This window comes from Lissotriton helveticus, chromosome 3_1 (assembly GCF_964261635.1).
Source record: "Lissotriton helveticus chromosome 3_1, aLisHel1.1, whole genome shotgun sequence".
In the NCBI taxonomy this organism is placed as follows: Eukaryota; Metazoa; Chordata; class Amphibia; order Caudata; family Salamandridae; genus Lissotriton; species Lissotriton helveticus.
This window is the reverse complement of record NC_136061.1, coordinates 1643034842-1643048990: the sequence shown is the minus strand read 5'-3', so window position 1 is coordinate 1643048990 and position 14149 is coordinate 1643034842. Positions and strand designations below refer to the sequence as shown.

At 45.3% G+C, this 14149-nt stretch overlaps 1 protein-coding gene across 1 annotated transcript in view; it reads left to right on the top strand.

Moving 5' to 3' along the window:
- The window catches only part of MARCO (macrophage receptor with collagenous structure), a 179090-nt gene that overhangs the window by 51896 nt on the left and 113045 nt on the right, over positions 1–14149 (top strand). The window contains exons 5-7 of the mRNA XM_078682381.1: positions 13467–13529; positions 13651–13758; positions 13951–13995. Of these exons, the coding sequence (XP_078538507.1) occupies positions 13467–13529; positions 13651–13758; positions 13951–13995 (216 nt within the window). The remainder of the gene's footprint in view (positions 1–13466; positions 13530–13650; positions 13759–13950; positions 13996–14149) is intronic.

Here is a 14149-nt window from a genome sequence, read left to right as displayed (position 1 = left end):
GTCAATAAAAACCTTGCCCAACCCTTGAAGGAACAAAAAACAGTTGTGAGACAACCAATAACACACACCAATGTGTCCAAATAGGAAAGTAAAGAAATTAGAAAATGTAACAGAACCGGTGGAGAACATATGGTCCTGAAACTTAAACTTTCCCCGATCTTTCTTCTTCTCCATCTGCTTCATCTTTATTTTGTCCCACTAAATCACCGTCTCATTCTCAATATTTGCCATCTTGAAATGCTATACTACTGTGTAAATGTGCTTAATTTGGAGAGCTACAATATAAGATGTCAAGTAGGGAGAGTTTAAGGACAAAGTGGCTGTGCCTTGGCTGCAAAGGTACAAGGGCTGGATTCCTTTCAGTAGGATCTACCTTCTCTGCATTACCTGCTACTTCAACATAGAATTTAAAGTTGCGGCTTTAAGACATTTTTTTGCCTTGACCATCTCTTCACTTCTCCTTCATGGTCTATACATTCATAGCCCTGAAGATACACATCACATTAAAACAAACTGATCCATTTTACCTGTGTAAAAGATTACAATCGGATTCTAATGAGTGAAAATGATGCCTTAATTAGAGGCATAATCTTTTATATTAAATTGTTCAAAATTCCAATGGCATTAGTTAAAGACTGTGGGCCTGATCCACGTACACGTTTGTGTAAGTTAACCGTTTTTCAGTATTCACAAAACTGCATTTTAATAGTAAGTTCATGAGTGCAGAGACTCTGCAGTCAGGGAGGAGAAATCTGCACATGAAATGATTGGCCTGTCCAATCTTTTTATGTGCAGAGTTCTCCACCCCGACTGCAGTCTTTGCACTCGTAAACATACTATTAAAATACTTTTTAGTTATGTTATGTTATGTTATGTTATGTTAGTGAAATTTGTAATGCGCACAGCTGCTCCAGCAAAGGAGCGTCCCGGCGCCCGACAAGATAGCCACACAACATAACGGAGGAACAGATTTATTTAAAATTCTAATTTTAACAGGACTGAGGAAAAGGAGAGTCTTGACGGCCTTACGAAAGGAAAGTAAATCGTCAAGAGATCGTGTTTCGCGAGGCAGTGCGTTCCACAAAGCTACTGCCCGCACCTTAAAAGAACGACCCCCAGCTCGACTAAGTTTGAATCGCGGGGCAGTTGCCAGTTCCAGGTCGGAGGAGCGAAGGGAGCGACCTGAGGTATATGGGCGCATAAGATTATGCAATATGGGGGCGGATAGGCCCTTTAAGATCTTAAAAGCCAGGCAGAGCACCTTAAAATGAATCCTCTGCTTAATCGGCAGCCAGTGGAGAGCACTTAGGGTGCGGGAGACTGAGCAGAACCTAGGTAGGCCTACAACTGCTCTGGCTGCTGCGTTTTGCACTCGCTGGAGACGAGCTAGCTCGGCTTGATTTAACCCAATAAAGAGGGAGCTGGCATAATCAAGCCGAGCTAGCACCGTCGCCTGAACCACAAGTTGGCGGGTTGCGGCATCAAATAATTTGAGTGCAGGTCTCAGGTTACGCAGGATGCCAAAGCAGGAGGCTGCCGTCCTTTTCGTATGGCCGACAAAACTGAGCGCGGGGTCCAACCATACACCCAGATTTTTACTCTCCGAAACCGGAGTGGGGGTAGGGCCAAGCTCAGAGGGCCACCAGATATCTCCCCAGAGATCCGTCCGCTTACCGAAGACCATCACCTCTGTTTTATTGGCGTTCAGTTGGAGACAGTTGGACGTCATCCAACTGGCCACCGCCCGAAGTCCGTCCCTGAATCGGGGGGCTTCCACCTCGGGGTCCCCGCTGATCGTGACCGCTAGCTGAGTGTCGTCTGCGTATGACACCATAGTCAGGCCGCAGCACTTCATGACCTCAGCCAGCGGCCTCACGTAAAGATTGAACAACGTGGGACTCAGCGAGGAACCCTGCGGAACCCCGAACGACAGAGGATGGAAATTAGACTGATAGGGCGGGGCAGCCACGCAGAAGGATCGATCCGCTAGAAACGAACGGAACCACTGAAGTGTAGTGCCGGTCACACTTGCCTCCTCGAGGCGCTGCAGGAGAATGTCGTGCGAGACAGTGTCAAAGGCGGCGCTCACATCTAACAAAACAAGCGCCGCCGTTTGACCTGCATCAAGCACTGCCCTCAGATGCTCGACCATAAACAGGAGAGCTGTCTCCGTACTGTGACCAGCCCGAAAACCATTCTGTGTAGTGTCCAAAACATTGGTACGCAACAGATGGTTGGAAAGGGCGGTGTTAACATGCCCTTCCGCAAGTTTGGCTGGTCACGGGAGAAGCGAGATGGGACGGTAGTTCTCCGATTTACTAGGGTCGAGAGTTGGCTTCTTTAGGATGGGCATCACTACAGCCTGCTTCCGCCTCGGGGGCACCCGGCCGGATGAAAGTGAGATGTTAATCAAGTCACGAACCGGGTGGGAGAGTGTCGAGTCTCTAAACATTACTGGCTTGTGTGGATCGGCCGGAGACCCGGATTTGACTCTACGAGCCAAAGTCTTGAAAGTCTCCGGGGTAAGACAGGGGAAAGAGTCTAATACCACCTGTCCAGGCACAGTAAGCGGCTCGGCCTCCGCATGCACCCCAGTTGGGAAGGCTCTATAGATAGTATGCACCTTCTCCAAAAAGAAGGCCGCCAACACTTCACAGTGTGCGTTAGAACCGATGGTATCCGCCGCTGTTTTTTTTGCCACAAGGTCCTTTAATGCCTTAAAGATGGTTTTAACCGGATTCGAGCTGTTGCGGAATTCCAGTGCGTAAAACGCAGCCCGGGCCCTACAAACAGCACGATGGTAGACCTTGAGAGTGGCCATATACAAGGTTTTTTTGCTTCGGTCATACTCCCTCCGCCAGTCTCTCTCTGCACGTCTGCAAGAACTTTTCAGTGCGCGCAGGGTGCCATTATACCAAGGGCTGGGATCACGAGGACCGCACTTACTCATTGTCATCGGGATAAGGGAGTCGAGGGCCTTAGTTACCCATTCGCAAAAATGGTCGTAACCAGACTCCACATCCTCCACTACGCCCAATGGATCTTCCGTGAGGAGGCGGTGGAAGTCTTCCAGCTTCAGTTTGCTCCAGCGACGCCTGGGCAGTGCTCGCGGCAAGGACTTAAGAAGCGCCTCTGACACAGAGCAGTGAATCGCTACCAACGAATGATCTGTCCAAGGCAAAGGAAGGGAGGGGGCCACCTCCACCCCCCCTAGATTTGAGAGGAAGGGGTCCAAGGCGTGTCCCCCGACATGGGTGGAATCTGAGACCAATTGAACCAATTGGAGGGCCTCCAGGTCGGCCCTCAGCCTGCACACTGAGGGAAGGGCAGATGAATCAAAATGGAGGTTCAAGTCTCCAACGATGGAAAAATTAGCACTTCCTACTGCCAAGGAACTAATTGCCTCAGGAAGAGACTCTCGAAAAGCCACATCACTGCCCGGCGGGCGATAGATAAGCAAGCCTGTGAAAGTGAAGTGAGGTGTGACAGAGACCTTAAACAAGGCGCTTTCGCAGCCCGCAATTTTTTTAACTTTCCAGATGCAGGGGTAGCAAGATTTTACTGCAAGCGCTATTCCGCCGCCTCTGGAAGAGCGATTAAGCGTATAGGTGGAATACTCGGGGGGAAACGCCAGGTTAAGGACCGCTGTGTCAGAGTCCTGAAGCCAGGTTTCTGTCATACAAAATATGTCAGGTTCCCTGCCCATAAGGTCAGCAATGTCCTGATGGTGTTTGACTAGCGACCTCACGTTCAGGTTCCAGATGGTGATATGACCTAAGGGGCTAATGCTGCTGATAGCAGACTTTACTCCATTAGCTCCAAGTGGGAAGGGTGCTTCAAGCAGCAGCCTTCTGCATGCGCAACGGTAAGGGCCACGCAAAGGGTGCACACGAGATCTATCGCACAATGGCAGCTGGTGGTTAACCGCCATAAGGGCTTCCCTGGTATAGCTGAGCATCATGCATAGATGTAATAGAACAGAGTCACCGCCGGACCGGCGCGACCTTAGCGCGGACGGGCGCAGACGGGCAGGACTCTGGCTAAGCGAGGGCGTTCCCGCTGCGCGGTACTGCTGCGCTTGGCAGGGAGCTTTAAATAGGCGTCTCACCCCGGATTCTGCGCACTCAGGCGCGCGCTGGAGCTGGACCTCAGCACTACCCCACTCCAAGATGGCGACTGGACAGGGAGCCCACCCCGAGAACCGGACCCGCTCAAGCAGCGGTGGAGTCACGATTACAGTGCAGGTGAGGGGGATTCTAAAAGCAGGGGAACAGCAAAGTAACAATTAAATTAAATACAAAACGGGTCAATTTAAAAACGATGCTTGTAAATACGCGCCAGGCGCTAGCAGCAGTAGCGTTTCTTGTCAGGGTGAAACCAGGGAGCAGCTCGCCTTAAATAGGCGTCTCACCCCGGATTCTGCGCACTCAGGCGCGCGCTGGAGCTGGACCTCAGCACTACCCCACTCCAAGATGGCGACTGGACAGGGAGCCCACCCTGAGAACCGGACCCGCTCAAGCAGCAGTAGTGAATACTGAAAAGGGACAAACATATTCAAACATGTGAGTTTACCTTTGTGACTCAGGCCCTCTGTTTTCCTTCCTCTTCCATTCCCCTTTAAACCTGGAGTTTTCAGGGGAGAGGCAAAATAATCAGACTGGCCCAACATTTACCAGTCGCTTCGATGCAAGTGTTTTTTTTTTAGTTTTGAGCTGAAAACATCTGACAAATGTTGACAAAGAGACTGAGAGAAAATCAAAAGAGTCTGTGCCTTTGGGGAGTGTTAGACCTTGTACTATTGAGAAGGGCTTGCATGGCAAGCTGACCCATTTCCTGACCATTTTATGAAAATAGTACTGCGATTCTTTAATCATTGATTTTTGCTAGCGACCAAGTTGTGTCTTATGTGCAGTGTTGGCGTTGTCAGTATATTTTTTCCTACACATCCTTCCCGACTTTTGCAAGATTTCACTTAAGACATAGTTGGGCTTTACTAGGCTATGGTGCAAACATAATTTGAAAGCACAATACAGTAATATGCATAAAAGGAGAAAGCTAAGAGAGGGAGAGCAGAAGGAGTATGTAGGGGGAAAAAGGCCAGCAACAGCTGATGTGGGTTTTGAGCATAACATCATGGACTAGCATCGCAAAGTTAATAGGGCTCACCTTGCCAGGCTAGTGAGATGGTTAATTTCTTATTTGTTTTGTAGCAAATCTGCGTCAAAAAAAGCAAAAACCTAAAACACGTGGCATCCTGCCACATGCTTGCATTAAACCCTTATATTTAAAAAACATTCACTGAAATAGCTGTTTTACCAGTACATTTTTAATATAAAAGCATTTCAACTGTACTATGTGTTTTATTATTATTTGTAAAGGAGACAAAAATAAAGTTATCAGCTATCCACGCACTCAAACTGCACACAATTACAATGTTGCAGTGTCACTTAAATACTTTATAACTTTAAGGAGTCCGAAAATAAATCACCATCAAACTGGGCACCAGACATGCAGGCACTATAAATAGGACTACTTAAAGTTAATATATAAAAATAGCTAAAAAGAAAAAAAGTCACTTGGAACCAGGTTTATCGCTGAAGAGAAATGAACTATTTTTAGATGGAAGTTTGCAATGTGCACAGGCTTTGTGCAGTCACTCAAAGTGAAAAGAGACAGTTGACCCATTGCCCTAGTCTGTATGCTTTAGTGGGGGGAAGCAAAATGTGAATGACAATTTAACAGACCGAAGGAAGAAGCCTGCTCACCAAAAGCCTCTCTATATATGTATGTTATATATGATTAAAAGAAAAAACAAAGTAAAGTCTGTCGAGACATCTATTGCTGTCTCATAGGCAAGACTTAAAAACAACTTTGATGGGAGGAGGAAGAGAAAAGGAGTACATTTGGTCGAATCAGTAAGGTATCATTTTACTCCATCGTCAAATAGTTTTGGGGTGAGCAAGTGAGGATAGTGAAGAGTAGCATTTCTGTACTCCAATGTGTTTTGAGACCGTGACTGAGAATCTTTAGGTTAACCCTATTCTCACTGAGTAGCAGCTGCTAATGGACAGGGATGGTGGGGGTGAGGCAGGAGGGAGGAATGAAATAAAAAATATATATATTTAGCTGACCTGTCACCTGTCCTTCGTCTTCATCCTCTTCCTTTTTTCCGTCCAGTCTGGCAGCAGGAAGCACCCGGGCACACAGGCTTCCCTGAGCATACGCTCCTCTCTTTATTGCTTCTCTAGTCATTCCATACACTCTGACTCGTACCCTTCGCTCCTCATCCCTTCTCCTTCTCCAAGTTCCCCGGTTTCGTAAATCTCGGACCGGTGGCACCCGTTTCTCGGTTTTGGCCCCCCAGTTTTGGAACAGTCTCCCATTATCCATTCGGTCTGTTCCCAACTATTCCTCTTTCCGCAAAGCTTTAAAAACTTTTCTTTTTCTCCAGGCCTTCCCAGCTTAGCCCTTCGATAGCACTGTAGATTCCGACTCCCCAACGCCTGGAAGCCGCTTGGCCGCAGTGCGCTCTAGCAAGTTCCTTTTCAATTTCAATTTCAATTTCATATCACACCCCCGCAATGTAGCATTATGATCGGTCTGAGCGCAGTGGTTCGGCACTCAGATGGGAACAGGGAGCCTGTTCATGATCCTCACCAGGTTGTGTAATGCAGCCTAGTGGGGAACTTGCAAAGTGTGCATATCTGTTTTGTTTGCCCAAGACAGCCGGCCAAACAGTTCATGCACACTTAGGGGCACATTACGATCGTGGTTTTTCCGCATCCACCGGGCCGGCGGAAGCCACTGCCAGGCCGGAGGATGCGGGAAAACCGCTGGGGAGGCACAAAAGACCCACCGCCAAATTAGGATGGCGGTGGGTCTCAAAATCGGTCCACAGCTTTTCCGCCGCGGTCGCCTTACGACCGCGGTGGAAAAGCTCTAACATGGCTGGCGGTGTCTATCAGACACCGCCAGCCATATTAGGATGGTGGAAAACAGATGCCTTTCCGCGGCTGATTCTCCGCCATGGAAAGGCATACGATGATTTCTTTGGGGGCCCGTTGCGGGCCCCCAGGGTGATTGGGGTGTGGGGGGCGCATATACCTTTGGTACCCCCCTGCATTTGCGTGCACGAAGCGGCAGGCACCGCGCGGTGCCTGCCGCTTTGTGCATTCAAATGCTAAGCATGCATATTTAACTTTGCGCCGGGTGCTGCTTCAAGCAGCACCCGCCGCAATGTTAAATGTTGAGGATGTGACCGCCAGGCTGGCGGTCACATCCTAATTGCACTGGAGGGACCGCCGTTGCCCCTGCGGACGGTCCCTCCTCCTCTAGGGTGGCGGACAGACGCAGGTCCGTCCGCCATCCTAATGAGCCCCTTAGTTAGGGAGTGCAAACCCGTCCGCCCCCTGCTGTGGCCCGCCCTGCCCCGCCACTTATTACAATAGGAAAAAGAAAATGATAATAACGGGTTGTTATTATCATTTTATTTTTCCGTTTGAACAGAGGGGCGATGCACTGTTCTCACCTCAATAAGCAGCTGCAATGTTTGAAAGTGAGTCGAAAGTTGTGAAAGAAATTCCTGCAAAAGGCCTTAGCTGACAAAAACGCTATTGACATTTGGGAATGTTATCCTTTTCATAAACAAGAATAAAGCACTTATTCCTAGAGCTATTCCTAGAGCTACAATTGTGATGTTTAACTCTTTTTAGAAACGTTTAGCATTTTTCCAAATGGAGCCTGGGACCACAATTGACTTTAACCCCACTAAGATTAAAGACAAGCATCTTCCATGGGTCCCATCATGCCACTTCAGGGACATTGATTTAGACATGTTCTTGTTGGTGTGTAATCAAAACCTGCATTTACTTCCTCATGGAAAGGATTTGTACACTGGGTTTTACTCCGGCGATTACTTCTAGTGAGGTCAAGTTACAGTATGGAATTAAGGTGCCCCCAAACAGAGCTATTTATTGTTGACTGGGGACTTTATTAAAGTGGTCTGTACTGAGAAGCTCACAGAAAATCCAGATCCCCACCTGGAGTTTTTAGATGTAACACCACCCAGTGACTTCATTGGTTAAAGAACCAGTACCTGCCAGCAACTTCATTGGTTGAACTAGCTGGCAACTTCCAGTGAATTCATTGGTTAAAGCAACCAGCTCTTCGCTGGAGGGGTTGGTTGCTGCAACTACAAGTATTTTGAGAGCACTTTTCCTATTGCTTTAATTACTCAATCAAGTCCCCATGCGACTTGTGGCAACCAGCACATTAAAAATCGGTAGCGCACGAAGAACCACGCAATTTCACTGCTTAGCCAGCTCAAATGCATCCAGCTGCACTCACTTTCCATCTCTTTTCATAAGTCACTCTTAAAGACGTTTGAGCATCATTGATCACAAGCACAGGATTCAGTCTACTCTAAAATATGAGCAATAAGAGCAGAGCTTAGAGTGCATCTTGCCTCAAAAAGTGCGCTCTTGCTCATCTGCGGCTGCCAACAAGACTGTCATGCACTTCAACTGCCCAGCATCCATTTAGCATGCTGCAACAGACTCATGCAATAATAGAGCTTACATACATGCACATAAACCTAACCATCTTCTTTTGAGGTTTCTATTTCTCTTTTTTCTTTTCGAGACTCTTTTGTATATCTCAAGGTCTGATTCCTCCAGCATTTTCGTTTCTTAACCAAGGCCATGGTGTTGGTTGTAGACTTGAGCGTCTTGTTATGGTGAGAGTTTTTGACATTCTACCTTTGGCAAGGAACTGTTCAATTTTGCCTGTTTCTGTTCTTTGAAGAAGGGAGAGAATAATGCCTTATCCCATATTGTTCGCTTCCATGAGAGCAAAAGTTTAATTAGAAAATATCACATCCAGTCTAGGATGATGATTTTGGTTGTCATTGATCCTGCATTTGAATGGAAAACACATATGGCACAGATTTATTAATGCTCTGTACCAGGTTTGTGTCACTTTTGTGATAAAAATCAAGCGCAAAGAGTTATTATCCAACATAAATCAATATTTGCATTGGATAATATGCCAAAGTAATGCAAAGGTGTGCTATACACATCTTGGCATTGCTTTGCTTCAAAGGGGCCTTCAATGGGTTGTGCATGGGTGTTACCATGCACTTACCCATGGGTTTTGATGGGAAATCTTACCTTCAAACATTGGTAGACACGGATTTGCTCTAAATCTAATGCCTCCTTGGAGTAATGAGGCGAAATATTTTCATTTTTACCCAATTTTCCAACTTTGTGTGTGTGCTGCATTGGACAGCACACATACAAAGTGGGAAAAGCCTTAAAGCATAGTTTTTGTAGATTACTACCAATAAAAAACATATTCTTCAGAGAAAGTCCACACCCTTGCACTAAGGTGCAAGGGTGTGCGTGTTGGTCCATGCCTGCCTAAAGTGTATCAGCTCTGGAGAAGAGAAACAATGCACTATATCTTAGTAGATATGGCACATTTCATCTCTCTGCCTTTGCCCAAGGTAGCACATCAACTTTGGCGCAGTGTTGCCTTGTGCCAACGATAGCAAATGTGGACACACTATTTAGCATGACCCTGAAGTGTGTCTTGACTCGCCTTCAAAATAATAATACCACCCCACACGGGGGCCCAAACACAACGAGGCAGAAGACATAACACACAATAACACCTAGAAAGGGGTTTCACTTTACAAAATGCATAGACCCTCTTTTTAGAATAAGGCTTGGGGTTTTAATAATGCAATGCTATTCCAACAGAAAAGCTTTCCCAGATGTTAAATGAACAACATTCAAATGTATATAGAGATATATATTTATATGCAAGGAATAATAACACACTTGGTATATGCAACAGTTAAATGCATGAATAATAATGATGAATAAACAAGCAGCAAATAATACTGGACGTCCTGCAATAAATCAGAAATATACATATACACTAAATACATCAAATAATTACTTTGAATGTGCACTCTGACTCACTCACACATCACAAAGAAAACACCTCAAATGATCATAGCCACTGGCCACACATCACAATGGCAATAATCAAAATTCAAAAACTTCACCTGGTGCAAGCACTGTATCTTAGCCAACTCCAGCCCGGGGGATTTGACAGCTGGGGATAAGAGCATCAGCAACCAGGGTTCCGCTGTACCGAAGTAGACACATCCGTCCACATCCGGATTCCAAAGTCCCGGTTTCTAAGTCAACAAGCCTCAGCTTTATAGTCTCACAACACACAAGAAGATTCAAGAGTCTTTTCCTCTGCGCCAAGGAGACTTACTGGAACTGGCCAGTTTCCATGCAAGCATTCCAGGGCAAAGGGAGTTCCCACGTTCCCTCTACATTCTCACATGTTCAGCTTTTATCACAGTCTTCCACAAAACAACCTTGAATGTGAGTAACCCAAACAACTTTCAAACACTCTGGGGGCCTGTCTGTGCTCGCAGAAAAATTCAAGCAAGGCAGAGTCAGAATTCAGTATGACATGAGGCCATGTCAAAGCCAATCGTAAGAACTTCATAATACTTCCCAATGTACAACACAATGCACATTTGTGTACCACTGTCTATAGAATCACATACTTCGTCTCTCAATGTACAACACAATGCACATTTGTGCAACACTGCTCATAACACTGCACTTCGAGACCAAAAAGTACATTACATACCTCTCACTCTCTCTCATGCTTTCAAATGCACATCCCACACGTACTGTCCTTGGCAAGCTGTTCTACTCTGTGACAGCTCCCACTGTAAGACTACAAGATTACAAGAAAGACACCTTCAAGGGAAACAAGGTATATGCAGGACGTCGTATATTCAGACTAACATAAAATAGCACACCAAAAACAATTAAAATGATGGTACTCAAAGGTCATCATGTGGTGTCAGACCACAATAGTGCCTCTAGCTCTATAGAGTGTCAGGGCTCTATAACTCTTGCTACTATATCTAAAGTACGGTGGACTCCAATAAAATCCTATGTCACAGGAATTGAACACTCTTGCAAAAACAAAGGAGTCAGAACAAAGAGAACATTATAGAGAGAGAAAAAGGAGGAGGCTGGTGATTTTGTATCAGGAACATACCATTATGAAGTCTGGATCTTTGATGAAGTTCCCTACTTTCTGAAGCGAACAAAATAGGCCTGGTCTTAATTGTGCTACTATGCCTATTGGACTGAATGTGGCTTAAAGAGATGGACCAGCAGGATCCTCAGCTACAACAGCCAAATCATGAGACAAGTGGAGATTTAATTAAGCTGTTTTGTCCAGCTGCCTTCTGTATGTGACCCTGGTGCTGAGAGTGCCAGTGTGCCTTAGAAGCACTTGGGAAGAAAGTGAACACAGACTCAAAAGAGTGTAGCCACGCACTACTGTAAGCTTGAAAACGACTTGCCTGGGCCTTTTTGCCATGCAGTTTCTACAGCAGAAGTGTGAGACATTTTGATTGGGCTTGACCATTTGGCAACCAGGCTGAGGTAGTTTGATAGTTGAATCCCAATTTTTATACACCAGGCCAAATTATTATTGGTACAGAAGAACCACTAAAGCAAGGGGGAAGGCTATTTTGGAAGTATGAGTATTGAACAAGGAAAACACCACCATAATGTACCATTAGGCATCTCCCACTGGAACTGACTGATCCCCCAATTCACTGGCCTGCATAAACACTTAGGGAGTGCCGAGGCGATCTAGTGAATACCTTTGGTACTCTAAGGCATTTAAGTGAATAACTTTTTATAAAAAAACAGTTTTTTGGCTAGTAGGTAGTCTTCCCCCCAGGAGGCTAGTTTTATTTTTGTGAGTATGTCTTTTTGTAGCCAAATAGATTAGGGATTTGAGCCTTCTAGAAACTATTCTTTTGAATTATTTTGGGTTCAGTGATTAGTACTTTTTTATTTTTGGGAACTTAATTTATTCTTGACATGCCCAATTTATTTAGATGTGTTGATGTTTGAGTTGTTGCATTCTTGAACCACTCTAAAATCATAATGTAATTATTGAGCTTGGCCTTTAAAACTAAGGGATATTTATAGGTTTCGACGAGTGCCTCTGGAAGGTCCTTTGAACTAGGTTATTGTGGGAGCATAGTCAGGTCACATATACATGTTTTTGACCACTTTCTTCCTTTGACTTTCCTGGATTATTTCTTATAATATGGGTAGTGTATGATGAGAACCCCTCTTTAGAAAATTCAAGCAGATCTCAATGTAAAGTTAATTCAAATTTTTTACAAGTCTTTGGGCTAGATGGCAGCCTACACCCAAAAAAAAATGTTCTTTAGAGACATTAATTGGAAATCAGCTGTGTAAGCAGACCGCTTTCTGGGATTAGACATCCTCTTGGTGTCTTGGAAGGACCTTCAGAGACCAACTGTAATAAAACAGCAATAAATGAGGGAGGTGAGGTCCAGGTTGTCACCAGATTATAGGCAAAGGTCACCAGGAAGGCAGGAGAGTTTACCTTACACCACCCCTTTCTAAGTAAAGCATTCTAAATCATTTCATGCAAATAAAAATAAAATCTTAGATCAGAAATCATGTAGGTGGTCATTTAGAACCTGGCAGATAGTCTGCAAGGCTGCCCAGGGGGCAGCAGCCATGGCCTCAACCACCATGATGATACACTGTCGGCATTATTTAGAGATGTCCATCTTCCTGGTGAAGATCACTCTGCCGCGAGGCATGGACATCATTTGGAGGTAGTCATGGGTGACTGCTGTGACCCCTAGCTTGCTCCCCGCTACTCCTAGCACTCCCTTTGCGACCCCTGTCCTCAGAGGGGTCAGGGTTTTTGCCTCCCCTGAGGCCAGAGGTCTCAAAGGAAGTGCCAGGAGTAGCGGGGAGCAAGCTAGAGGTCAGGGCTGCAAACCCTGACTTCCTCCAAATGAAGTCCATCCCTTGAGGGGAGCACCTGCCCTCATAGCGCTACAGGATTGATGACTGGACATAATGTTTAAAGCAACTGGTCAGCAAATGTTGTTGCTAGAGAAAACAAAAGCCTAAAGCCAAGCTTTTTGTTCTCTATGATAAAATAAAACAAATAGCCCGCATGCTTAGGCAATTATCTCCCTGCATATTGGGACCATTCTACAGGCTCTGCATGGCAGACATGGTCAGGGAAAATGAGTGGTAGTTGGCTTGCAATCAGTGTGGCGGGACGAGCGTCACTGTGAACTGGCTTCTCAGTGGCAGGTGAAACAATTACACTGGTCAAGGCAGCAGAAACTCCACCCGTGTAAAAACAGTGCTTCTCTGACTCTAATTTGGACAGGTGAACTACGAGTTTGGCGGGGTAAAAGCAGTGCCCATTTACGGTCCATAGTGTGTTTTATCTCTCTGCTTTATCTTCATCAAACTATCATAGAACCCTATGCTTTAGCCTCTTTTTTACATTTCTGCAAGTGATCACCTAAATCAGTAGGGATTATATTTCAATTTATGTATTTTTCAATTCAGGTGACAAAGGAGAGCGTGGATTTTTTGGCATACCGGGAAATAAGGGAGAAAAGGGGGCTCAAGGTGAGATCACAAATCCATATTCTGTAGTATTTTGTTGTTTTCTCTTGCAATCTAGAGCCCACACATTTAAAGATTAAAGGTCCTACAATAAATTACTTATCGTCTTTGAAAACAAAAACAGGTATTCCAGGAATACCGGGAGAAGAAGGAGCAATGGGAAACACTGGACCTGCAGGTCTTGATGGCATTCCAGGACATCCGGGTGAAAAGGGGGACCCAGGATTAGACGGTAGGTAGTTGCTCACTGAAAATAACTTAGTTCAAATCAGGAGATTGCTCATAAAAGAGAGCTGAAACAACATTTCAGGATTCACTTCTAGATGTTATTCGTTCTTTGAGCTGAGTGATCAAACTAAATTGTACTATCACAATATACCTAGTAATGTTTTATATTAAAGCTATCATCATATGTATATTTTAGGTGTCAATGGTCAAGATGGATTTCCCGGGCAGAAAGGGGAGAAAGGTAAATAGAGATACGTCGATGCGTGCATTATGCTATAAACAATTGCGTGTTAATTGTCATATCTGCAGACTGAAATTCATGTGCATCCTTCAGCACATTCCAAGACATGCAGCATTGCAGCTTCTCTTCTCTAGTTATGAGCCTATTTAACTCA